Source organism: Betta splendens, chromosome 19 (assembly GCF_900634795.4).
Source record: "Betta splendens chromosome 19, fBetSpl5.4, whole genome shotgun sequence".
Classification (NCBI taxonomy): Eukaryota; Metazoa; Chordata; class Actinopteri; order Anabantiformes; family Osphronemidae; genus Betta; species Betta splendens.
Window position 1 is genome coordinate 12061670 of NC_040898.2, and position 27887 is coordinate 12089556.

The window sequence follows — 27887 nt, forward strand, 5'->3', positions numbered from 1 at the left end:
CTCAATGAGTCTGGAAGGCATTTCAAAGGCGCGGGGGCCGCTATATCATCCAAGCGTGGTCCTCATGTCCTGCGCTTATCTTGACCCGGAGTCAAGTTGGCCACATGCTGCAACCGAATAGCCCCTCTCCATATCCGCATGTTGCTGCTAAAGCTGGGGGAATATCATAAACAGACTCCATAAACGTGCGCTGGTGCGACTCTGAATTTATCTCCATCATCTCCCGGCGGGTTGAAGCCGCTCATAAAGTCAGACGACGTGGAAAGGAAATAAATGTAACAACCTATAAAAGGAGTTGTGCAATCCAGGACCACTTGGTTTCCATTTACCATAATCCAGGATAGGTCGTGGTGTGATAAAATCCTAACAACTTCCGCACTCCCAGATAAGCTCGCTATGTACTTACAAGATGGTAAGTGATCTGGGATATCAGCCTTTCAAAGCAGCACAGCAAAGCCAAGTGAGCTTCACTGATGTGCCGGCCGGTGGCTTTTAATCCCCGCACAGTCCTCCTTTCTTGAGAGAGTGAACTTATTTTTTTTTAATTAAGACCTTACCTGTCTACTTCAAAAGGCAACTCAGATTAGTCTTTTGATCCACCTAAGCTCTTTATTACTGTATATGGAAGATGTTAAGATTTCAGCCCAACAATGAATCATCTGTTTTGTGTAAATGTACGCTGCTCGATGCTCATAACCAGCCCTGCTGTCCACGGCTGGCACCGACACAGGAGAAAGAGGCCGTCCGGACATACGAGCGGGCTCCTAGCGGTGCGTATCTGCGGCAGAAGATGATGCCAAGATAAGGAGGAAGAGCTAAAGGAAGCGGGGGAGGGACGAGACAATTATTTGGCTCCGCCGCTGAACCAGAAACTTCAATGAAACGTCGCCGTGTGCGACATCCAGTCACGAGATCCCCTCCGCACGTTCAGATCCGCGACGCAGATGGATGGGTTTTAATGAATCAATGAAATTATGAATGCAGACACAAGCTCTTAACATCTATTTATTTTACTCTCGTTGAAAGAAAGTAAATGGTGAATAAAAATAAAAGTGGATAAATGGTAAGTGGCTTCTAGGAAGAATTATAAAAATTAAATAAGACCATGGCTAAAACATTAGGATGTTATTACAACCTGCATGTGTCTCTTGTGTCATCACTCACACAAAGACAAATCATTTTCCTCACGTTCAAACATACTGGAACAAAGGCATCAAGCAGTAAGGCCGGATTCATCGATCTAGTCTAGAACTAACCAAATATTAGCAAATAAAGTAATAACCGTACTCAGAGAGAGAAGTGTTAAAGGTCTGCCTTGCAGTAAAAGTCATCCTATGCTAAACAGTGATTGGCACGCGTGGAGCAAAACAACAATCGCCCTGTTTTGCCGACGATACAATTATAAGTTATTGTAGAGTGAATCACGCGCCTTAGGTCTCCTCACGCCAACGAGAGCTGCACTCGTCCAAGGGTGTATTTATGTCTCATCAATTGATACTGAGTGTTTTTAACCCACGTTACACCGAGAATTTGCAGGTCTGGCTGTTTCCAACCGCACATTTTACAGTCAGACATATAATTTGATTCCTGTCACACAACTTGCAACAGTTTACTGGAAGATCACGTCGGTGATGATACGCATCACTCTTTGCTCACAGGTCCTTGGAAATACAATTAAAATACAAACATATTATAGATACTTTCGCGTCTCTAGCAAACGAGGCTGCACAAATTCTACAGATTAAGAGCTAAGTTTGAAAGTGAAAAGTAACAAAGGCTGTGGAGTTACAGCAGAAAGATGCAAACCTACCTCTGAGCCCACGTCTTGTTTTGATTTGAGGTTAGAGCCGCAACTCAAGGCTACTTTAGGCACTACAGTACAAACATAACAAGCCCATCTCAACAAAACCCATCAGTTGAGATGCATCGTGGGTAACCTAGGCACCTCTATGCAAAAAAAAAAAACAAATTAAGCAACATCGCAATGTTTGTATAAGCAAATATGGAGACATACGCAACTTTAAATTGTAATGTGTTGCTCCTATAATGTTAGTACCTGTAACAAGACACATAAATCAAAGTAAAAAGTAAAAGTACGGCAAAAAACTGATCAACACTCCATGATAAGAATCTGTCCAATCAGCTTCAGCACGAGCCAAAGGAGACGTCATCAGTTAAATTAAACCCTCATATGTACACAGGAAACCTCCTCAACCTCAAAAATTAAAAATAAGCTGAAGAAAATACACGGGCTGAGTTAAAACAGGATTCAAAGCGATTCTGGCTGTCTCATCTTCAAAAGTACGAAAAAAAAGCTACAAATTTTAGTCAATTAAAGAATTCAGTTCTACTGTTAAACGTTCTGCTAAGGCCTAATAATAAAACTCCTGCAAGACGTAAGCCTTGCCAAAGAGCTTGGATCCTGTGGAAACATCAGAAACGTCGGCGTCTTTCATTGTAAAAAGCACGGTGCGGCTTCGGGGCGTTCTCTCAGACGAACTCCCCTCGGAAAGGAAGCGAGTGAACGCTCCGCCGCTGCCAGCGGCAGCGTAGCCGGGCCAGCGGCGAATCCCTCGGGTTCTCGAACTCGGAGAAGCCCAGCTGGTTGAGGATGTCATAAACTCCGGCTCTGGCAGCCACCTAACAGAAACACATTAGAATTTCAATGAAGATGCAAGTCAGCCAAGCAGGCATTATTTTTATTTGTCCACTGTGACCACACACATGCAGCCTTTTAGAGGTAAAGCGTGTTATTGGATGATTTCCTGCATGTGCTGCTGTTACCCTGGAATAGGAGCAGCAATACTGAGAGCGCTTTAATTGTAAGTAGCATAAGAAATATTCATATCCTCCTTGAGAGGCCAATGAGAAACACCATGGACCACCGCAAACATCTGGCTATAAAGTCATACAATACAAACGCAAGCAAACCAAGCAGATGCCGACTTCGGTGTAAAATCCTTCAAAGGCTGAAAACCCCATTAGAGCTTGCACAGCTTGGCCAGTATACTCTGCAGGATGCAGATTTTCATCCACTACAGAAACTACAACAGACTAAAAAAAGCTCAATAATCACAGAGTCTGATAGGTTTGTGTGCGCTTTCATTTGGTAACGTCCACAAAGAATTCCAGCTTGTGTTTGAAGGACACAGGCATCCAGCTCACTCCCTCAACTTGGACTTGACTCGGCTCAACCACCAGCTGTTAGTTCGTGTGCGAGACCTTAGGAGACACTGAGGTGAAGGCTTTGCCAAGTTAACCTCTGCTGCTTCTCTGGCAGTCGACGAGTCTGCAGATTTTGGGAATGCGTAAGAGGAGGAACGTGTGAACGCTGGGTTAAATGAGGGCATCGCGTCGCCGTTTAAACTACGGCCTTGAGGTGATGCTAAAAAATGAGCTGTCAGGTTAAATACTGAGGTGGACAAACTGGAACAATGATCATGAATAATAGTATCAAGATATCCCTTTCACCAACAATAATTACAGCTTAGCCAGCCAGCTTTGTGCAGGAATAAACACAAGACTCCACAGAGTTCGGTCTAGATTACAACAGGCTGACTATGCTGAATCAAATCTCACAGTCCAAAACTCTTCGAATCTTCTTTTATGTAGTTGCTTAAAGTAAACACATGCACCGATGCACTTCTTACTGCATGCATGAGTGTTTGATGTATTACCGGACGGCTGATGCTGCTCTGTGAGCTCCTCGGTGGGAACATGTGAGTGGGTGCAGCGGAGGCATTAGTCAATGGATCGGACTCCCCGATGAGACTCGGAATATGTGCTAAGGAGCACCTAACCTGACTCATCGCCTCCACGTCGCAGCTGTTTAAAACAGCGGACGACTGAAAAACCCCAAAGCAGTGAGAAGCTGCGTTCCCTTGCACAGTACAACTCAAGCAGGTACGAGTCTGGGGACGCCTTGGAGTTTTTGAGGTGTGTGCTGACAAGCTTTCAGCAATATAATAATAAGTATGAGGCCGGAGGAGCGGGGCAGTGAGGATGTGCTGGTCCTCTCCGCAGCCGGCTACCTCAAAGGCTGCACACACCGGGCCGGTTCCAGGGGGACAGGGAGGCCTCTGTGCCACACATCAAAACAGCTGGAGTGACTGATAGGGTACCTCTCCTACAGGCATCTATGGTATGCACTGTACACAAGTCCTGCCATTGTGTAAAGGGCCGCATTTTGGATTAGCAAACATGGATTTCAATTCCAATAACCCCTCTGAGGTTCCTGCACTGATCTCAATACATGGACATGGAGCAACCGGGGCTGCTGATGGTAAGGACAATATTTGTCCAATGCGCACACACTGTGGCACTGAGCACCGTTTACTGTGGACACGTTATATATGCATGCACATACACAGGACGCCTGGAGAAGATTCTGCTGCATTGTAACAGGCTGATTACCATCCTGATGTTGAGGTGACACTAAAAGGCACAACACAAAATTCTCCTCGGTTTGAAACAATCCATCTGGGCAAAAGCGAAACAACATGAACCAGAGAGAGGCTCCAGATGATCTGGAGCAACGGTCGCGGAAGTCTGCGCACACACATGCGCAGGGCAGGACACATCGCTCAGATGTGGCAGGTTGTGTAACCAAGGCTTCAAATGCATGAGTAGTGATGGCCACGATGCCCGATCGCCGCCCCTAGCGTGAGGGTTTGTCAATAATGATCCTGCCACGGTCACTGGTGACAGACTAATGATTGTGCCGGAGGGTCAGATTGGTTGGGCCACTGCCAGGCTGTGCAGCAACTGGGCCAGTAAACACCACAACGCCGGTGGTGGGAGAAGCAGCATGCATCACATCCGCCACCAGCCTTCTCTTTCTTTATTAGATTCCTCATTTTGAATGTCCTGGAGACTGAAAATTGTCCTTGGAGCGTGAAGGTTAGCATTGGTAACATGGCTTACGACGTCGTGCCGCGTTGCATATTTCAGAGAAGCAACATGACCTGATTTAAACTCATTTTGCGAAGGATTTCCACACACACCACCACTGTTGTCGAGCTGTTGACAGTTGAGGACTCACCAGACGGGAGTTTTTAATTAAAAACAAAACAAAACAATGCAGGCATCATTTTTATGCATCATCACTCTCAAGATTATTCAGGAATCAACAAGCAACATGGCGCTTAATCCATGTTGACAGACTAAATGTGCAACAAATACATAAAACTAAATATTTGGTCTTCGTGAATTACGTGGCTTGTTCCTCATCTTCTCTGACAGGATCAGAAATCAATCAGGGCAAAGATCTCGTCAGGATAACGCCTAATCCAAGCATAATGCCAAAGAGAACGGTTGCCACAGCAACTGTCTCGCCTCACACACCTTTGCTGAGGGAACTTGTTGCGCGTAACACATAATTTACTTTTTTTTTAATGGTATGCTTGACATTTTGTGTGCTACACAGCATTTCCAGAGCCCAGCTGTCAATCAGCATCTGGTGTGACGCCCTAATGAAAGTTTGCCTCTATGTAAAATATATATTTATATAATGGGCAGGAACCATCTGACTAGAGATCAACTGTATAGTACAACATTATTACACAGGCTAATACTTTATCAGCTTCAGTGTGAAGTTCCTTCCTGAGCTGCGTTAACTGGCCTTAGCTCATCCATCCAGCCATCATCCGCGGTTCCTGTCTTCTGCCTGCACGCCTCTATTTTCTCATGGCATAACTGGGCCATTAGAGTCACTCTGATGCACCACATATATTTGCTATTCATAACAGGAAGAATATGCAGCGATTGACCGCGCATACTTCTGTGACAAATGTTTTCACAGCGATTATTCCGGTTTATTTTGGAATTCCTCTTTTTTTTCTTCCTCGAGTTTATTCCACTTCAATAAAGACAAAGGAGGAGGAGATTTTCATTCAGTGATTTTTTAAACATTCCAGGCTCTTCGGCTGTGGGTCCGCAGGCCTCGGAAAGAAATACATAACGCTGTAAAAGTTGCCGGCTGACGTTCAGATAATGACCAATTCCTATTGTCGGCTTTTAGCATGAAACTGGCATCTGAACAAATAAATAAATATTTGCTATATGTTATGTTCATGTGTCATTAAAAATCAGTAAATCTGCATCATGTGGTTTCATGTGGCGTGTGTGTGTGTGTGTGTGTGTGTGTGTGTGTGTGTGTGTGTGTGTGTGAGGCACCAATTACAGGCTACTCATTTGTCTGGAATGCACATAAATTCACGACTACACTGTGGAGGCACAGCTGGTCAAACCATTAATGTACCAACAAAAACACAGAGCTGAGACATTATCAAGTTCAGTGAAGCAGGGACCGGATCGTAAATTCCTGGAGGAAGATCCAAATGAAACTCCGGTAACCCGTTTAACAATGTGCACGGATTCAGGTTGGAAAGCGAACACTGTCCCATGATGACTGTCCCTATGATCCTCTGTTAAACTGAGTGAATACCTGTTGCATCCACAGAGTGAAGGACCGCTGCCATGAGTGCTTCTTCTCCAGATGCAGGTAGGTGTTGAAGAGGATGAGGTAAATGTAGCGCTCCAGGTACTGCAGGCTCCTCAGCTGCAGATGCTGGCACTCCTTCTCCGTTTTACTGCTCTTGATCTGAGAAAAGAGGAACACACAGCTGTAATGAGCAAGACAAACCTATTTCCTGCAGAGCAGCTACTGCTGTTCACAGCAGTTTAATTCTTGAGCCTCGGTTGGTGTTTTCTGACATTTTTTGTGCAGCCGTTTCTGAAAGTGCCAGAGATCACAGAATTTAACAAGGCTGCACAAACAACCAACTCTGTAACATTAAATGCTCATATTCTTCTATTCTATTCCACTAAACTCAAACGAAATACCGCAAAGTACAAAAGTTGCACCAGTGCTTAAATAGAAAAAGCTAAGTTCAATTTAAGTGAAGCATTTACAAGACATATCCCCAAAATGTGATGCATCAAGGACATTTAATGTTGAACTATTTGCCCATTTGAGATGGGACCTGTTTTCAGCTTATATAACAACATCTTCATTCTTGTGTTACTTCCAACAGTACAGTACATCCATCCCACCACCCACCTGCGTAAACATCATTTTCATTTAGTGCTTACAAGATGATGTGTATTAGTCTCAGGGGTCTGCAACCTTCACAGTCAATGCATGGTGGCAAATACATGTTTCGACCCATGCATCAAATACTTTTAACTCATCTATTACAAAACCTTACAAATCTTTCACTAAGATGGAAAAAGAGGCAATGTAGGAAACTTTAAATAAAAGCAGACATTAGACGATGATGATTAATAGTAACAACTGTCACCAGACCCTTTAATGCTAGTTTCATTAGGCAACATTAGGTAAACACAGTTTACAGTTAATTATACTGTATTACTACTACTGAATGATTCAATTTATCACGGCAGCACCCTGTGGTCATATTCACTGGAATGGTGCAATTATGCTACACAGGAGATGTGTCTTTGATTGTTATTCAAGAGACAACATAATAATAATCCTTCAGCATCCACAGGAGGGAAGATGAAAATCCTTTGCAAGCAACATTGACCACAAGATGATTTGAAATGCATGAATAAACTAGATGAAGCATTTCCTGAAGAAATGATGAAAGATTTAAAACATAGCTAGAAATAGCTGAATGCAGGACGAAAAAGCTGAAGCTGTTGAATTTCAATTAAAGGAAGCTGAAATACATTTGCTGGAATTGAATAACTGCTGAAAGTGATGAATGTGTCTTTGCCTGAAATTCTTTGCTTAAAATACATAGCTATAATTTATGTAAACAGTAAAATACTGCAGTGAGATGCTTTTAAGACGTGAACTCCATAATATTTTGAAAACTTTAAAAGCTTTTCTGGAACAAGCAGATGAACCTTTTTCATCTGAGCAATTATTTCGCCATTTAAAAATTTTATTTTGAAAGGTGCTAGCATTCACGGAATTCAGAGTGATAAAGATTCAGATAACAATAGGCCTTCACAGCAAGTGTTATTGTGACCTGGCAAAGCAGACGGAGGATCTGTAGCGGCACTTTTCACAAAGAAACACTTGAAATCGTTTCTCTTTAATTAAAGGGTTCGGAGCCACGCTGAGGTAGAGTCAGGCTTTCATCAGCGCGGCGAGTCCGTGTCAAGCCGCTTTCCTTCTTATACCCCCTCTTTTTGTTCTCCTTTTCTGCTGAATGCATGGAGCTTTGAGCACTTCCAGGTGTGTGTGTGTGTGTGAGTTAAAAGAAATTACAAGTGGGGATGAGAGAGCTCAGTGAACTGAACGCACTACTTCAGACACTGTGTTGAGGCAGATTGTTGTCTGCATCATAATGAGCATTTTGCCTGCTGATTTTAGAAGGATAAACCGATCCGCTGGCACATCTGTACAGAATATTAAAGCTCACACCTACATAGGCAAACAATGGCTGTTAAGTGTTGTCTACTAACTCTCTGCGGGCCACGGTGGAGCAAAGAAAGCAGGCTCACATTCCTAACTTTTCCTAATCTTCGTAAGCCAACGCAGACTACAGCGAAAGGCCAGGTGTAAGCCAGTGAACCCGATTACCCTGTGCACCCGGCACCCCCGGGGGGCTTTCAGCATTTCATCTCCTCGCCTGAAAATCCCGGCAGCCTGGCAGCTATACATGCACAAGCCACAGCCAAAAACCGACACACACCAGCACACACACAGATTAGTTTGCCACGATTACATAATTGACACGTCTCCAACCTGACAAACCCTAATTCTGTGGCATAATATGCATCTACTGAGCAACTTGTGGTCAAGCGAGCCCTCAGAAAGGACTTAAAAAAACAATGTTTGGGAAGATGTGGTGAAGAGAAAAAGCAGCCCACATTTCAAGAAATTCTGACGATCACGTGAGCTTTTGAGCAGTTTGCATTGTGAAGGAAATCAAAGGGTTGTGCTAGTGATTTCTCTGGTGGCTCTCACAGCATACCCTTATCTAACGTGGCCTTTCAGAACAAAGGAGACAACTAGATGGTCCTCATTCGTTATTAAAGGTTATAATTCACCAGGCGCTGAGGTGTGATAATGAACGTCCTGGGCTCTGCTCAAATGAGAGGTTGGTCAGACATAATACATCACATACTATTGTTGAGAGAGTGCAGGAATGTTGGTCGGCTGCAAGGAGCTTTAATTGAGCATAATGTGAAAGAGAATAAAGAAGAAGACTCTTATCGCTGCACAAACACTTGAGAGCAAAGCCAGCAAAAAAAGGCTTCTCAATACATGCAATCGCTGGTTTATTCCTTCCTTATCTAATCCTTCCAGGTTGTAACGCAGTCACATCAAGTCAAGATTCGAGGTAACAGCTTCTGAGATTGATTCAGTGTTTACCATTTTAGGGCGTCGGAGCTTATTAAAGATAAACGCCGTCACACGCCTGCGGCCACGTTGTGTGCGTGGCGACGGCAAGGCGAGTGGGGGAAAACGGCTCACAATTACACGCAAGAGGTTTGATGGGTCAGTCTGGAACTCGCGCATAAGCGGCACAGGCGCCCTCAAGGACGAGGCGTGATGAGGAGTCTGCAGCAATCAATCAGAACGCCTTATTTACACTCTAGAATCAGCGCTGATGTGGAGCCCGCCCGGCTCCCGGACGACGCACACAGACAGGCGTGACCCTTAATGGCAATGGGAATCACTGATATTTGCTCGCGGGGTGATTCGGGGCATTCGCAATTTCTGCTAGTGTCTGGCGGCGAACAGGTCTGGTATGAAAGTACAAGCCCATGAGCCAGTCAGACCCGGTGCCCTTACCCACAGATGATTAGGGAAGAATTATTAGGAATGCCTGCCATGTCTTTGTTTATTGGTCTCCATGCTTCTTACACAATCGTATTATATAACTATAACTATATTATACGGCTACTGGAAGGAGCTTAACGGTTTAATGTCTGACTGCTGGCAGGTCGAGGGTCAACCGCTCTGTGTGGCTCCTGTGAGCGAGGGCTGAGCTGAGGCGTGCACGCGGCAGAGAGGTGCGTCTGCCTGACATATGGTGCCAATTACCAGCTGACGGGGTAAAAAGGCCAATCCACATTGGCCCTTCCCACCCAGGTCTGCACAAGCAGCCATTCATCAGGTCCTACGAGCGAACCTCCCACCCAAATCCTGAACCAAGCCAGGTCCTGTCTGGAGTGGACAGGCAGCGCACACACAACTCAAAGCATGGATGGATTTCTGAAAGGCCTACAAGGCATAGGTCCAGGGGCCTGAGGGATCAAGGGGCCCCCACCTACACAAAATAATATAAAGAGCCACAAAAACATAAAATGATTACCATTGTTTTTATACTGTACGCCATTTTTTCTGAATAACAACCGTTCACCCATCCTACCTGCAGCCTGTCATCCCAGTGGCAAAGCAGTAAATCAAAGCAATGCATTGTCTGGCTTCAAGCTGCAGAACTAATCTATATGGATCGAGGTGCCCAAAGCTCCTTCCTTTAAAAGAGCAGCGGGGCCGTGGAGGATGGAGATGCCTGTATGTTAATGGTTTCCACAGATTTCAGTCCTGTGTCTTTTTCCAGTCGCTGAGCCACGCTACACTGATTAAATCCCAAAGCGGTTGAGGTAGATTTTAGGAGCGGGCTGCGTTAATCCACATACTGTATATGCAGATCAACCGCTCTGCCCTTGACAGCTCTAGTCAACAATTCAACAGTCCAACACAGGAAAATAAACATAGCGTGGGAACTAGAGGAGAACGCAGCGTGTAATCAATAGGCCCTGTTCCTCGGACAAAAAGAAGTCTCGTGAGCAGAAATTGCCAAAGCCACAGGACGAGACAGGACATCTCATCAACTTAGTCCACACGGAGACTGGAGGATCTGCCCACAGCAACCACATACATTATGGTACATTCTGAACGTGTACATGCCTGGCAACGAGCGCACCCAGGCCCCAACTGTGAATCAATCACTTACAGAGCTATCAGAACGGCTGGCGCATGCAACCTCAAGCCTTGGGCATGAAAACTGTTCGTCTGTGAGCTGCAGCCAATAAGACGCAAGAAGGGTCTAATCAGATTTGTGCGTTTTGTTATGATGCCGATGGCTAATGCAAAACAAATGTACTGGTGGCTGTGCAACAAAACTACTTTGTTAGCTGCACTAGGGCTGATGGCAATACTGTATATAAATAACTATAGATGGATTTTCCATTATATATGGTACAGATGGAGAACATGGCTAAGTTGTACTGTATTCTTTGTACGCCAATCATCCTCAATTGGCGTCATTTGGTGCCATTTCTCTAGCACGGAAGATCGCGTACCCGTCCTCAATCCCACCCGCACCGCTTTTATTGGCTTGTGTGTTCTTCCAGCCGAGGAGGCAGCTGCCAGTGAACACAGCACCAGATGTATTTTAATCACTAAAAAGCATAGATGTGTGCATCGCACCAGCAGCCTGACTCTGCTCCTACATGAAGCTCACTATTCACCCTAAAATAGTTCTTCTCTTTTATGTATTTTTTGGCTTCCATCTATTTTACTACAGGTTTGGTGTGTTATAGACATGCTTTATTTCCATATATCAATCAACAGTGAGTCATACTATTTTTACCACCTGTGTAGTCAACTTTTTGAGTTTTGTAAATGGCAGCAAGGAAAAAAAACAGAGTCATTATGATGCTACAATCCAGGAATGAAAGAATGAAGGCAGAATCCACGCTGTGCCTTATTATTTCTGTGGAGCACAACAAATCCGTTTGACCAGACAGGTCTGGATGTCCTGTGCCGACTGTGTGAGTTGCGGCCGCTTTGGGAGCCGTTAGGGCATCGTTAACACGGGCGTCATCTGCTGCTTCGCTGTCCTCGCATGTGAAACGCCGCCTCCCCACTGGGCCGGTGTGAGAGTGCAACGCAGCCCAGTCACGACTCGCGCATATCCACATGGTTGGCATTTAAGCCATTTCACCGCTGGGATCGCGTTTCCACAGGTATTTATTTAGTCGCCGGAGCCGGCCAACGTGACAGATTGAAAAACTGGACCTTTTGCTGGTGAAAGGATTTGGGCTTCAGGAGGATCTGACAAACACCATGACCGCAGCTGCTTGGGGCATGCTAAAACGCTCATGCACGGGTTTGGCTAGTTATTCCCGGTCTCTGAGCCCGGACGAGTGACAGGTTTAGTGTGCGAAGGCAGAAAACGGCAACCCTTCTGTGCGGTGCCCAGCTTGGCCCCAGTCGTTATACTGGGACTTTTAGACTGGTTAAGGGGGAGTGGGTGACATGGGGGACGCGGGGGCAAAGGGCAGGTATTCAGGGTAAAAGGAGATAGACTGGAAGGCTCACACCACGACGGCTTCACGATCAGCATGTGGAGAGAGGCAGAACCCAAGGAACCCATCCATTTCAGGGAGGGTCAATATTATTAAGTACAGAAGCTGCAGGGTCAACACAAAGTAAAACCACATAATGCACGTTTGCAAAGTAAACAGAGTGCTAATTACTCTGAGTAATTATCTCTGCAGAGGGTGATGAATCAGTTTATGCCCGACTGTAACAGTCAAAGAGCCCCCTGCAGCTATTTGCAGTTTTTAGCCGGACCAACGAAAACACGCGCGCTCCTGGCTCCGATAAAATCACGGGCAGCCGATCACAGGGCCCGCCGCCGCTGCCCAACACTACCTGCTCAGTGCGAACCGGCAGCTGAAGTCAACAGGTGGCCGGGGAGGAGCGCAAAACATCTGGCCGGCCACACCAAGAGGCCTGGACCACACCAGGACCAGAATGGTAGATGCTTGGGCTCTAGAATGGCATGCGCTGAGGCCACGGTGAGACGCCCCAGTGCTTTGTGTTCCATGAGAGAGCAGGTAGCTGAAAATAACTACGTACAGTACAGTGGTGGCTGCGATGATGCAACGCGGGCTCCTTTCTTCCATTTTATTTAAAGGTATAAAGGAACCACAAAGATCATCAACAGCGGAAGGTGCTGGGGAAACGTGCAGCAGCCCTTTAATTTGATCCTGTCACGTCAGACACAAATGGGCAAATTAAACGCCCACTACACTTATTAAAGCACCACTTTAACACATCTAGCGTGGAACGGAAACTCCCTGTAAATAAATGAGCTGGCTTTTACAGCAGCTGCATTCGACACCCCCCTGGAAATCCCCACAGATGCTTTTTTCTGCCCCCGTGTGTCCTGCCGCACACAGAAAAAAAAAAGCTACAACTCCCTCTACTTTGGTGTCCACGTCCAAAAACCTCAGATGGCTGCACCTGCGCAGATGGGATGGGGTCAAAATAAGCATATATTTAGCCAGCCACTGTTGGCACTGGCGCGCAAGAGGCTGGAAGGTCTGAACACAAACAACAACCACGTTTCTGCCTCCCACTCCGCTGGATCTAAAATGTAAATGAGTCATTCTGCACTTCAGCGAAGAAGCGTGTGGTGCAGGTGGGCTGGTGGTGGTGCCAGTATTTTCTTTGGCCACCCTGTAATTGGCCCACTTATGTCAAGTGGCTCATCCTAATTAGGAGGAAAACCTCACGCAAAGACAGGTAAGAGTGCAAAGCTGCAGCACACGGACTTCGTTTCCCTCGTTTCCATTTGGTTTCTTTCTAATCACTTGCTCTTATTTCTCGGTAAGGACTAATTGGACTGTCAGCGTCCCCTCAACCTCATCCACCGTTGCTCCACCTTTCTCTTTGCTAACGACGTCCGCTAACTCTCGTTTGTTCTCCTCCACTAGGCCTGGTGAATTCGCTGATTTTGCATGACCACGAATGTGCATCAGGGAGCGCGCGTGTGTTTAAGCAGCTTGGACAAGGACGAGCAAGGATATCAAATCCCCAGCCTGGTGCACGGTGGGGGGGCGAACACACTGGACAGGCAGAGAAATCTAATAGGTTGTGGAAATGGATGATGATAGAATGATGCAGATGCACGATAAAGAGCGGAGGCAAAACAAACTAAGAGATTTAGAGATTCATGTTTTGATATATTAGAATTGCAGATTTTTTGATTATCCAGTGAATTTGTTTGCGTGCGTGTCATTCATTTAATATCTCAGATTGTCAGCACACGCATGAAACGAAGGCAAAGCCTGGTGGACGGTGGGGCCTGCAGCTTATTTCAGCGCAGGAGACGCGGGAGGGAGTCGAGGAGACGAAGTAGCTGCTCCAACACGTTGGTGAAAGACGCATCTGCAACGCCAGGTCACGCCTGGTCAGAAGTGGGGATTTACAGGCCCTTCAAGAAGACCCCCCCCCCCCCCCCCCCAACCCCAAACCCCCACCAGCCCCAACTCCTACTCCTTCCCCCCTATTCCAGGCCTCCTTTAGGAGCTGGCAGACGGCTCAGGTCCCAGTGTAAATATATATTTTTCTCTATCAAAGACACATTTTCCAACCACTGTCAGGGGGGAGGAGGGCGCGTTGGATGGGGGAGGGCTACGAGGAGTGGGGGGGTGAAAATGTTCCCCTCTTCTTCGCCTCCTGTAGCCCTCACCTCCCTCCTCTCTGCAGTCTGCTGCTGCCTGCCAGGTCCCAGCAACATCTGGCACTGTTTATCACCTGGCCCGTTGGTTCGGAGGAGAGGGGAGAGCTGGAAGGGGAACACAGTGCCAACCTGAGCTCTGCTACTACTGCGGCGTTAAAGATAGTTCTGCTCGTGTTCTTTCATGATAATAATGCAGGATAACTGCAGAAATGTGAACATCACTAAGACGATGTTCTGAAAGCAAACAACCTAGAGTTTAGACTAGAAATTGTTGAATGTGTGGAGAAAAAAAAAAGATTTCTCCTTCTCATAATTGGCTTTGAAGCAATCTGACAGTGAGCTTGTTCCAGGAGCACGGCGTCAGAACGTGACAGACAGAGGGGGAATATAGGCGCAGGACAGAGTTGGTTGGACAATGAGGCCCATTGATACGGTGGAGACAGGACCGGGTGCCTCCAGCGCACTGGGAACGGCTGACGGTGCACAGAGGCACACAGATTACAGTCTGCATTACCAATGGCTAAAACAGAGCCCCGGTGCTGCAGAGGCCACGGTACCAGGAGGGTCACGACGGGCCTTGGAAACGCCGCTATAGGCTGCTCTTCAAGCTGTGCGTCCAAATGACCTGGACCTGGAAAAAGCACCTCTGTGATACACTATTAATTATCATATACTATACTATACTATAGTACACTAACTATAAACTTTGCAAAATAAAACCAATGACCCAAAAGTTAATCAGCTGCTCCTTTTTCTCTCACTCTTATGATGCACCACTACCAGTTTTCCACACTACACCCCTCTCATTAGTGAGTCTGGGATTAAAACTGGAGCTGCAAGACACATTAAGACAAGCTAGTGGCGCCATCTACAGGATCCACTGGGGAACTGCACCCAAATCCATTATGTACATTGTCTCCCAGCATGAAGACACAGTAATAAAATAATTATAATTAAATTATAATAATAAAACTGTTCAACATGGGACTCTGAGCGTCTCTACCTGTCTGAACGTGCAGATGATGATCTCTCTCAGATGGTAGTGCATGGGTGTCATGGTCTCGCTGACAGAATCCAGGGCCATGTCCACCTCCCTCTTCATCCTGTGGCCGTCGGGGAGCAGCCGCACCAGCTGCATCACCACCTGGACGACAGAAGCAGCAGACGCCCGTTGAAGGGTGCGAAGTTGAGACGAGAGTGCATAATTAACTCCAGCGAGATTATTGACAACTCCCAGCTTCAACATCTGAGTATTACGTGCTGCTCATACCTGATGCTACAGAAGCTGACGACAAATATCCACTCTTCAGAAAACTTAAAGGACTTCAAGTTAATGACAGCCTGAGATCAGAAGCTTAACTGATCTCAGACAAAGCATCTAACTAAGACTATCTAATGTTCGGGGGTTTTCGCTCGTATCGCTGTATCTCCCTCGTGCTGAGATATGTAGATGTGTCTGATTGTAATTACCGCCTGTGTCACGCTAAGCTCGGCTGATAAGATAAAGTACAGCCTGTCTTAGTGGCGTGTGTGTGTCAGCTTGTTTTTCAGCGCTGGCCTGAGCAGAGATAGAGAACTTCCCCCCTCAGCATACTCGTCTGATGTAAACTCAATATAAAAGCATTTTTTCTCTAGATGCTACGCGCACCTTGGTTGAATATTAGCGAGCTACCTAACAGACTATCACAGCAGGAGCATTGTTCATGGCAGCACCGGCCCGTCCAGACTTCACGACCATAGCAACACCTTCTTTTGGCAGATAAGCCGACGAGGGTGGCGACATCCCACATCCTTCAGAGGCCGTTTCCGTGGCGACCACTGTGTGTATCCCAGAAACCCCAGTGTCCACGCCGCCGCGGTTGGCATGCGCCATTGTGTGCCTGTCGAGCGCGGCCTCTTTACGAGAACCAGCAGGTTCCTGACACTGAAGCGCCGACCCAGAAACCAATGAGGGAAATGAAGCAGCGACGCTAGGTCACGGCCACTATTTAGAGCGGAGAAGAAAAGTTCTGAGCTTTGTCCAGTTCCATCAATCACAGGACGGAAAAAAGACTAAAAAACACTGCCCCCTTTGATGTACTGTTGCTAGCATGGGTTTTTGTTTAGATCAATTGATGGTGTGATTAATCACACAATGAACTTGAGCTGCTAATGACATTTTGCTAGAATCTTGCAAAATGCACATCTGTGAATAAAATTCTTATTCAAATGTAATTTTTTTTCATAAATAAGAAATCTGTGACTAATCAAGAGCACACGTACCTCAAATTCTCCCTTTGTGTACTTGGCGTCAGGAACACTCACAATCTCGTCATCTGCAAACTCTGGAAATCCCTGCACATCAAAAGGCTCTTCGTTCATTTTCGGACACTTATTACATATCGTGTAGGCAGCAGGATGTGTGAAGGACGTAATAAACAGGGGGGTCTCTCACATTGAAGTGCCAGAGAGTCAGAACCGAGACGACCATGGCGGTGGTGGTCCGGCCTCTGCCGTTGGAGCAGTTGAAGATGAAGGCGGAGTGCGAGTCCTCAGCCAAGGCGCCTTTCATGGCCTCCAGCAGCTTATCAAAGTCCTGACAAACAGAACAAACCCGCAGAGCTCATGAAAAATACCCACATAAAAGTAATAATCATGAAATACATTTAACGTACAATTATTTATTTAAGATAAAATTCTCAGCGCCCTCTAGTGTGCGACCACTAGAGGGCGCACACACCCTATTTATGACTTCTATTCATGACTTCTAAACATTTTTTGCCCCTTGTGTCCGCCTGGTTGTGTCCTTGCTGTGTGTGTGTGTGTGTGTGTGTGTGTGTGCGTCTGTTTTCATCATTACCTCCTCAGCAGGCGCGCTGCAGTCTGGCAGAGGGATGCGTTTGTAGACCAGGCCCTGGTGGGAGCTTTTGTGCTGGTTGAAAATCTCCTGCACGGTCAGGCAGCTCTTGAACATCTTCATCTGCTTCTCCTGCTCCATCGTTACCTCCAGCCACTTCTGCGCCTGCAGGATCTCCTCCTTCAGAGACGTCTCCAGTTTCTGCAAAGGGAGCCGTCCTCATGCTAGTGACTGTTGAAGACTTAGAGCAATTGATTCAGTTCAATTTACCTCTATTATCTCTGGGTCAGACGATGGGACGGGAATGTGCTGGTCCAAACATGAGGGCTCTCTGGGGGTGAAAATCTGACCATTTCCTTCCAGCACCAACTCCTCCTGCAGGTTCACCCATAACACGTGGCTGTGCTTCCTTTTCTCATCCGTCAAATGGGCTAAAACTGCTCCTGTAGCCTGCTCAAAGACAAATTATGATTAGGTGGCAAAGAGCTGGACGTCCATCCTGAGCTGTGCATGTGCGTGAGTGTCCATATAAATCAGCATGAGTCATTCCTCTGGGTCTGCTTGCACCCTAATTAATATTTACGACTGCAGCTACGGGCAATTGGCGATAATTTCAAAATCCCAAATCAATCCTGCCAAGAAAACAGGAACATGTAAAATCAATCAGCCGGTTTGTTGCAAATAATGCTGAATATTCTATTTCCTGTATGTGTTAAGTTTGAGGTCAACTGTGATCTCTAACAGCCCTAATTACAGCTAAGAATGACTAGTATAAAAAAAGAGGTGGAAGTGAAAGTCCATAAAACAAACAATCGGGGGAAATGTGTCACATCCCTCCACAGGGCTCATATTTGGGCATGTGTGATTAAGTGCTGCAGCAGGTTAGAGCTTTTGATGCTGGCGTGGGGGGGAGCTGCTGCTGCACCTCTGACGTCGGCTGAGCCACTCCATAAACAGGCATCTTGGGCACTCGTCTGAAGTTGACCGCCTTCATTTCCTTCACTGTGCCGAGGACGTCGGGAGCCAAGTATTCATCAGCCACCTGTGTGGATGCGCGGGTTAATCACAACCAACGTGGCGTTTCTGTCGCTTCATGGGCACGGATATGATCGATTTCCCACGTGCGAGACGCTCACCAGCACACGGGCTCCTTTGGTGACGAGCTTGGGCGGCGCCGACAGCTCCGACAGGTCCGTGTGCGCCAGCAACCGGTACAGCCACGAATGGCAGCACATCCACTGGCTGAAGTTTGACACGAAGGCAAGCGGATACTGCAAAAACACCACAGAGGGTCACAACTCCTTCGATACCATTCATTAAGTATTAAAGTGTGAAAACTGGATAAGAAACGTCTACCTGTTCATGAAGGTACGCGTTAAACACAATCAGGTAGAAGTAGCGCTCCAGGCTCTGCATGGTTCTGTGGAGGAAGTAGTCTTTGGTGCTGCTTCCCTAAAAGACAAACCCAAGCTGTTCTTCATATTTACCCCCGGACACCAACCACAGCAAGGCTTCAGTTCAGGCACCATTCATGCACCACTCACCTGGATCTGATAATCCTCTCCGATGCCTTCCAGTTTCCTCTTGTTCTCATATATTGCTTCCTTTATGTTGTGCATTTCTGAGCACAGGCCGATGGCCTGGTCGACCTCCTCCATGACCTGCTGTCCATTTGGCAGCTTGCTGATCAGAGACTGGATGACCTTGAACAGTGGTTTGGACTCTGGCGTTGCTGCCTTTTCATTGCTGCAGGGTCAGAATGAAGTGGTCTCAGTGCTGCTTCACTAGTAATTTCCAACATGCACTTATGAAGTCATTCTGAGCGTTTGATGCGAATGCTTACTTAGAGGGCGGCTGCGAGTCACCCCTCAGGCGATTCATGACCAGCGTTCCCAGGATCATTCCCAAGTTGGTGCGGCCGACTCCGACCTGGCAGCTGAAGAGCAGAGCAGGCAGCGGCCGGGACGCGTCGTGACCCAGGGACAAGCTGGGGCTCTCCTGGAGAACGCAGCACATTAACCATGAAACGTCCACCGCTGAGCAAGGGTTTGGTGACGTGAAGCTGACATTTCGCTGAGGAGCTCAGTCACAGGGCTGTGTTTTGGAAATGTTGAAGTTGAAATGAGGAAACCGCGGTTTTAAAGAATTTGTGAACCACAGAAATGGGAAAAGACCACATGTGTGAAGGAAGTGGAGGCCATTCATAAAGAAAGACACGTGAACATGACTCAAGATAACAATGAACGGCAGTGGAAAACACATGCGACGACTAGTAAAGCCCTGAATCTAAGCACTAACACAAAACCACCTTCCAGATCTGGAGCGCGGCATCAGTGTGTCCAAAAGAAAAAACGCAGAAACGAGTCAAAAAGAACATCCTGTGAGGAAAGGGCCGAACAGAAACCAGGCCCAACAGATGACCAAAGGGCGGATGCACAGTTGAGTAAAAGATGTAAGTGCTTCTGCCACACTTGATGATGGATGCAGCTCTGCAGGGCGACGAGTGGACTAAAAAAGCTGCTGTGACCTCCTGGTTACCTCCGTGACAAAGTCCAGATGCTCTGCAATATTCCTACCATTAATAACTTTAATGGCACATTTAAAATGTGATGGACAAAGAACGAAGGGCCAAAAAAGGTCTAATGAAACGCTGGACTGGCTGTTGTTTATAGGAGCTCACCCTGAGTATATTAACCAATGCATCCAAGTCCTCCTCCAGTGGCGCTCCCTCCGCCGGCAGCGGTAACCTGTAGTACCTGCAACACAACACACTGTTAGCGACGGCCGTGTACGAAACGTCACGTCTCCGCGAAGCCGACTCGGCGGATGTGCTCGCAAACAGGACGCGGCGATGCGCCGCTTCCTCTTCACGCCCCCTCGTCTCCACTGGCAAAGCGACGGTGAAAGGCTGGTGAGGGAGTGAGGTGAACAAACCTGTAGGCCGGCATGGTGAACACGGGCCTCTTGTAGACCTCCTCCGTCACGTGCACGTCCTCCTCGCACGTGATGGAGACCTTATGCGGCTCGTCCTTAAAGAACTCGATGTCGTCGTAGACGTGGAAGACGTTATCGCTGAGCTTGGAGAAGTCGTGCAGCTGCGGGAGAGGGAGGAATTTTAATCCCGCGCGGCCGCATTCAGCCGCTGAACAGCGCTCGTGTTGTTTTCGTCACCTCCTTCCTGATGGTGAGCTCCAGGCTCTCCACCAGTTCCCCTCTTTCCAGGCCGTGAAGGTTCTCATGGAGATTTTCCTTCCTCCTGGGGGTGTACGGCACAAAGTCGTCATCCTTGTGCAGGAAAACCACCGGCTCCTCTCTTACACAGAAGAATATGACCTCCTGTTTGCAAAGGCACAGCGAGATAGGCATCAAATAATAGGCTTTTAAAAGCAAAGGGCATTCGACCAAGTGCGACTGGAAACAATCTCTTGTCGTACGGCGCAAAGCACATGAGTAAGAACCTCAGAAAGGTCTAATATATAATTTAGTTCAATCTCTTGCTGCTGGATGCAGAGATTCATTTTCCAATGGCGCTCGCTGCCACAACTTTCTGCTCGCCGACTCCTGCAATTCAGCCACAACCTCCATTTACTCAACCTCCAACATGGCCAGAAGGGGGCCAAGCGGTTTCCTCATGCACGCAATGCAAAGAAGGTACAGTAACCTGGTGTCCTTGCGCTTGGAGCCGCTGGAGGACCTGCGTGAAGCCCCTCAGGCTGGGCTGACCCATGCCGTACAGCGGGTAGGACCCCATCACCTGCCGGAAGTTGGGCGCTCCGTAGCTGCCTGCAGTATTAAGGACGTCCGCCTTGCTGTACACGTCCTGCACCATGAAGTACTCCCCCTGCAAAGCAACGCAAAGGCCCTCTGGGTTTATCTGAGGCGCTGATGTGCGCGAGTTCTCCGGCCGTCGTTAACATTTGCAAACAGAGCGGAGCGGACGTGTCAACGCTAAGGTGGTCAGTGGAGCCTGACGGGGAGAAACGACTTGAATCGTTAAGTATTTCCTCCTCTTTCTGTACAGGCAAATAGGAAGCCAGTCACAGTCTGGTTACAGCGTCGTCCCGACAGATTAAATTTCGCTGAGATCATTATATAAAACCTCATTCTGCTGTTGTTGTTGTTCCTTGTATCTAGTCTTTGTACTTCCCGTAGCTCCTCTGATCACTAGGACCTCCATCCAACAGCTGGTGTCCTTTTGGAAAATAATTCCTTCCCCCGAGTGAGGATGTGCTGATCCTTTCGATAGACCCTCTGACCTACGGATGACCCTGAAGCTGTGTGTGTGTTAAAGCGCTGCATGCCTGAGAGGCGACAGAGCAGATCAAAGCCCTGAGAGGAGGCCGACGCCGTCCCCGCCGGAGCGGCTGCCTCACGTCATAAAACGGCGCATGACAATGTCCCACATGCTAATGTGACAAGAGCAGGCGTCCAGACGAGCCCGCGCCGGCCTCACCTGCACCAGGTAGTGCTCGGGCATGGCGTCGGATATGCGGCCGACCTTGTAGTTGCTCTTGAGGATCTCATCGTGGATCTGAAACTCCTGCCTGCAGTTGTACCTGTGGGAACGGAGCACAACGGCGGGTCCGGCTGGTGAAGAGGGGTCAATTCAATTATCAGCTGCTATTTGCGAGGCCTGTATTGACAAATGAGATGATAACGGGGGCAAACACTTTGGCTGGGAGGGAGGGGAGGGGGGAGACAAGGGAGGGGGGGGGTCCCAGCTGTGATCAAAGCGGATTAACACCCAATTGTAAGAACGCAAATTCGGGGACGGACTTACGTGATGACGACGGGCGCCACTTTGTTGGTGATAATGGACTTGGCCTTGTTGCTGTGGATGTTGAGCGTCTGGAGGGGGCTCGTGCCGAGGGACTGCCTGCTGCCGGCCATCCCGTTGCCGTGGACGCACTCACTGGGCGGAGCTACGGACACAGGCGGTGGTGCGGCACTGGCAGTCGTACCCATGCTCCACAAGCAGCTGCGGACGAGGCGGCGGAAACACAGGAAGCGAACACTTCAGACCGGAGCAGAGGGGAGCGAGGTGCGGATGGAGGGACAGGATCCAGGCAAAGTAGCGACTCACATTTCATAAATAGCAGGAGGATTTATATTTCAATCTTACAAACTGAGGCTGAGCCACAGGTTTCCAGACTCCCCCCCCCCCAAACAGTGGGGGGGGGGGGGGGGTCTTCAAACAGTGAATTTGTAGCTGTGGAGATAAACACACAAAGCCTCCGTACTGAGTGAAGCCTGTAGCACCTGAGCAGAGCGCCGACAGAGACATCCGCGTTCCCAGGACTGCGAGACGTGCAGGATGTGACACCACCGTCGGCTCAGTGATCTGCAGTGAGTCACCAGCGCCGGCGCCTTTGTTGCGTGTGGGACTGAGTGGGCAGATCAACCTTGTACTGCGTGACCTCCAGATTAGAACAGACTCTCCTAAGACAGCCGCCTATTGATTTGCCGGCTCCACTGTCTGCCGGCCCAGTTCAACCCCCCCCACAAGCCTCTCCACTGCTTCAACGGCTTCTTGTTGGGAGCAAATGGAGGTGCAGCTAAACGACGATGAGGATTAAAACAGGGAGAAACGTCCGAAGCCAAGTTCCATAAATGGAAGTCAAGTTTTCAAGAATCCTGCGCTCCGGCTGCCCACGTCTATTTAAATCCCCGCCACATACCAAAAGCATTTCTGTTGCCATGACTTTACGACGGCCACAAGACAAACAAATGGAAGAGAAGTCTCCGAGTCAACGAGCGACTAAACGTCGGAATCTTACACGTGAGATCCGGAGCGATCCGCGTTTCCAGACCTCTTCCTCTGCTGCCTGTTTTCCGCCATGGTCCAAAGGATTGTGAGAACTTGGCATCACATTCAAAAAGAACTCTTCCTCTGTTGAATGCCCTCATCCACCCGCCCCCCTCTCTCCCCCCCGGTCGGTGGGAAACACCCTCTTCTAGAAGCAGCCTGGCTGCTTGGCGCTGGGCAGAGGCTCCAGGAGCCTCTCAAAGCGGGGGTTTTGCGTCGCGTCCTCGCCGCCGGACGGGCGGAACCGGCGCGGCGGACCCGAGCCTTCGCGGGGCGAGCCGCGCAAAGCAGTGGCACATCTGGCGGCCAGATGGCTTCAGCTCGGCTCGCACGGCGACGGGCTGTCCGCAGAGACAGCCCAGTCGACTTGTGTACTGTACTTGCTGAAAGGATTAATCCGGAACAGTTCTAATAAACAAATGCATTGTTCTGATAAAAAGAATAATCAAGTTAATTTAAAACATCTGTAAATGCATAAAGCATCCTTCTCACTACTACACAAACCTAAACTGATCTCAATAGTACTGAAAAAGCTCTGGTGTCACTACACTGGGTTTAGTGGCCTAATTACATGAAGCATGATAACTATGGGCTGTATTTAGTCTGGAAACAGAACTTGCAGCCTGCGCATTCTTCACAGTCAAGCATGTAAAGGCTGCAAGTCCCTTTGCTCTGTGTCACTTTAAGGACACTTAATCAGTAGGTTTCCTTAACCAGGCACCACAGTAATGCATGGCAATGTTTTTTTTCCCCAAGCAGACTATAGCACAGTCACAGACTTAAACTGGAACACGCTCTGTGTTGCTTCAGCGCCTGTCACCTCGCTGGCAGGAGCGCGGTGCACGCGTGCGTGGCTGCGGAAGTCGCTGCTGCACGCGAGCTCGGCTCGGCTCGGCTCGGCTCGGCTCGGCGGGCGCGTGGGCCCGCCAGCTGGGGAGGAGGCCCGGATAGAAATAGCCCTGGGTCATAAACATCCTCCTGAGGAGCCAATAGAGGCAACTCATCAGAGAGAGCGTTTATCCCAAGCGGGTACAGTACAATACCAGTAACACCAGTAGCAGCCAAACTCACTGGTGGCTCACTGGGAGCAAGGCTGTGGAAGCGTGAAGCTACCAGCATCGCTCCATTCACTGCCGCCCCATTGATATTCCGCCGGTGTCTCAACTCCGCTGTAGCAACATCTTCAGACAAAAGGGTCTGAGTGCAGACAGGAAGCGGCGTGCAGCTGCAGGATGCATCTGTCGGTGGCCTTGAGGAAGGATGCAGAGCGCTCTTCATTCGCGACGGGGAGAGGCTGAGAGAGCTGCAGGTGTGGCAGCGTGAGAAAGTCTAAGATGAGTGTAACCTGCATCCTGGGCAACGTCGCAGTTAGTCAGACATTTTCAGTCTGAGTCTCAAAATTGGGTCGTTTTGCAAAAAACTCCCCATCAAAGACACAACGCTCCGCAGTTCAGCCGTCACAGGATACTACACCAGCAACGACCCCCCCCCCCCAGGCAGAGGAAGGGCATGCACACCTCAGCAGGAAACGCTTGGCTGTGCTCTGAGGCTTCCTCCCTGCAGCTGTACACATACTCCACCAATGGGGTGAGGAGGTTACATGCAGGCGCGATTCCACAGGACATCGCCAGTTCCTGGACCAAGTATCAGAGCGGCACGGAAATGAGCTCAGCTTTTCCTCTGCACAAACGCTCTTCCTCCAGCGGTCCCCAAGACTTTGTCGCGAGTTTGTGCCGACCTGCAGCTCGGACGCTTGTTAGCGCGTGGAATAAATCGCCCGTTTGTTTGCTCAGCAAGAAAACAGGACGTGCACTGTTCAAGCATGCAGCTCCTGCACCACAGGCGACCTACAGATACATCCAGTCACATCAAGTGGATGGAAATCTGCACATAAAACAGTTTTATAGTATTAAAGATTATGTTAGCAATGAGTGTTTGGAAAAAGGAGAAGACATGGAAAAATTCCACGGATTGAAAAGCTCGAGTGCGAGATAAGTGATATTTATGCAACAACGCAAGCTGCTTCAGAGACATTCTGTTCCGATGACACGTCTGGCAGCCGCCGGCTTCCAGCGGGAAGCCACAGCACAGAGCGGCGCCGAGCATCACAACGGTACCTGACATTCGGCCGCGCGGTCCACCGTCCGAGACGCGTCGGGGAGAAAAACGGGGGAAGAAGAAGAAGAAAAAGAGCCAAACGAGAGCTCTCCAGGAAGCGCTGGTCTCAGCCCGACAGCCTCCCTCCGATCCGTGAGGCGGTCTGAGGCTCTGCCCCCATCGACGGCGCGTCTCGCATCAGCGGCGCCTCTGAGGACTGTCAATGAAAGTGTCCTTGAGTGAGGAGAAGGTGGAGTCGTGGGGGGGGTGTGGGGTGTGTGTGTGTGTGTGGGGGGGGGGGGGGGGGGGGGGGGGGTGCAGCTGGTGAGATTCTCTCTCTGCAGCTTTTTGTTACTTTTGTGCGTGTGTGTGTCCCTAAGGTTGCTCTGGATGTGTGTGTGATTGGTGTGCGTGGGTAAGGAGGACGCGGAGGCGGACCCAGGGAGGCTCATCGCCTCCACGCAGACCTGTTCGCGCCTCCGACGCCTCAATTAGACCCTCGCTTATTAAACTTCGCCGCGGGCGCTCGCAGGCGTTCGCCGACGTGGACCTGACTTCACGCGAGCGCAGCTCACGACGACGCTCTAATTGCGCCACTCGTTAGCGGTTAGCACGCGCCATGTTAAAGCAAACGGGCTCACAGCTGGACAAACACGTGGTCTCTAGGCCGAAGGCCATCAGCCTACATCAAGGCCTTTTTCATCCTAATATATGAAAATGCAACCACTATCAAACTGAGTTCACGCAACTCATTCCGTTTTCTTACCCAACGATGTGCACGCGGGAGATTCTTCATGACATAATCCCCAACATCAGCACTTCAGCAACAGCGGCTGGTTCTCAAGCTATGGATGAAAGCTGCCGACCTGCGGCGGCCACACCTGTTCCTTCCTTCCTGCAGCAGCGGCACGCCGTGCATGTGAAACCAAACCCTCCCATCGACGCCACAAACCTCACAGCAAGATTTAATCAGCGCGAGGGCGACCGTGATCATGAGCACGGCCTGGTTTTCACTGGGGGAGGGGGGGGGTGCAAAAACCACACGATCAGAAGTGAGATGGTGAATTAAACAACCAAAAGCCCCAAAATGAGACTTAGCGGCGCGACTACAAAGTATGAATGGAGGTGAAACAGCACAGGTCCGAGTTAAGAGGATTAAGAGAACATGTGTTGTGACAGATTCAAAGAAACATCCTCCAAGATTGACGTCCACAACGGAAAAAAGACGCACACGGCTAATATCACCTGTCTCATCCCAGTCCTTCTGTTGGACCTGGAGTCTGTCTCACCCCAAAGCCGCTTCACTCTTGGAATATTATCATTAATTTGCCCTGGATGGAACGGTTTCTCCTCATACAAACTAATGCAGCCGGGCCAAATGTTCCAAACAACAAGCTCACTGGAAGAAGGTTTCAAGCTGAGAATAACAAACAGGACACGCTCTGTGGGATGCTGCGGCACAACACGACACCTGGTGGTAAAAACGGCCCATTGCATTAGAAGATGTCGCAACACAGATGTTCATTTTCTTATGACGAGTGTGTCAACTTCAAACAGGTGCCTCGTGCAGTTGCTTGGCACACGTCAACATTCGGCTGCTGAGAGAGGGAGTTACGCATGAAACGCTGCGGAGGACCGCTTGTTTCTATCACCTCCCACCCAACAAGCCTACAGATCAGCTGGGTGGAGTGAGCCTTTATATCAAGATCAACCAAGGATAAACAGCTCAATCACTTTTGATCTGGGTGTTCGTTTATACTCGTGATTAACGGAGACTGACTTTAATGTGTGCTGGTATTTCAAGAGGTGCAAATGGACCTGAAATAGGTCTGTGGTGCTATTAAAGCAATAAAATGTGTCATTTCTACCTATAAACAGGCGACAACGTGTAATTTAGTAGGAACCTTGTCCTAAGTGCAATTCAAACCATGCAGGAAAAGACGCAGCTTCTCTCCAGACGAGCTTTTTCCGTCTCCAGCCACTTGTGAGACGAGTATCGGTTTGTGTTAGTGCATAAAAACACTTGGATCGCCGTCCTCTTAATGACGCCATCTGTGCGTATTTAGCGTTTTCCTATAGGTGCTTAACACACTTTAGTCCATACTCTTGTCTAATCCTTGGCTAGATGCTGCACAATGCATCGCAGGCATGAATGGGGGGGGGGGCGCCAAGCACATGTATGCCCCCATCAGCCACACAAACACTTCCACACCAAATAATCCGTCGACTCCACTAAACCTGCTTTGCGGCAAATATTTGCAGTGCATAATTGACGCGCGTGTTTAGCGTCTGCTCGAGCGGCGGCCCGTTCCTGCGGCGTGATTTTTAACTTTTACGCAGCCGCGGCTCGCGCAACGAGAGCCGTAAACTTTAAAGCGACTCACCATTTCAGCACAATGTGGATGAAAGCGCGTCCGGCCCTGAACGAAGCATGCTCTCACCGCGCGGATCCGCCGACGTGGAGGACGCGGTCCGACCGCACGTCTCTGCGCTCAAACGGTCGAAAAGCACCCTTTGTGTTTATCTTCTTCTTTCTTGGCAAATTTACGAGGAACTGCTTTTCGCTATGTGAATGGGGACGAAGAGCGCATGCGCAGTCTGCGGCCATCCTCCGACGCTCTGCGCGAGTCTCTGCAGCCCAAACGTTAACGTCCCGACAGTTTATGAATAATACGACTAACTGAGC

At 48.6% G+C, this 27887-nt stretch overlaps 1 protein-coding gene across 7 annotated transcripts; it reads right to left on the reverse strand.

Annotated features, from left to right (window-relative positions):
• Positions 1–992: 992 nt before the first annotated feature.
• On the reverse strand, positions 993–27794 carry pald1a (phosphatase domain containing paladin 1a). Of its 7 annotated transcripts, none has more exons than XM_029133426.3 (19): positions 27586–27794; positions 22079–22276; positions 21752–21854; positions 20960–21139; positions 20470–20634; positions 20233–20393; positions 19979–20054; positions 19142–19296; positions 18843–19044; positions 18655–18750; positions 18435–18569; positions 18224–18340; positions 17569–17748; positions 17302–17499; positions 16897–17037; positions 16725–16796; positions 15466–15606; positions 6446–6601; positions 993–2640 (listed from the first exon to the last, which is right to left on the reverse strand). In XM_029133426.3, the coding sequence occupies exons 2-19, from the start codon at positions 22261–22263 to the stop codon at positions 2491–2493; spliced, it is 2613 nt and encodes an 870-aa protein (XP_028989259.1). In that variant the 5' UTR covers positions 22264–22276; positions 27586–27794; the 3' UTR covers positions 993–2490. The 7 variants fall into 7 exon arrangements, with proteins under 7 accessions (XP_028989259.1, XP_055360260.1, XP_028989260.1 ...); XM_055504285.1 differs by lacking the exon at positions 27586–27794 and adding an exon at positions 26447–26466; XM_029133427.3 differs by lacking the exon at positions 27586–27794 and adding an exon at positions 25968–26107.
• Between the last annotated feature and the right edge of the window lie 93 nt (positions 27795–27887).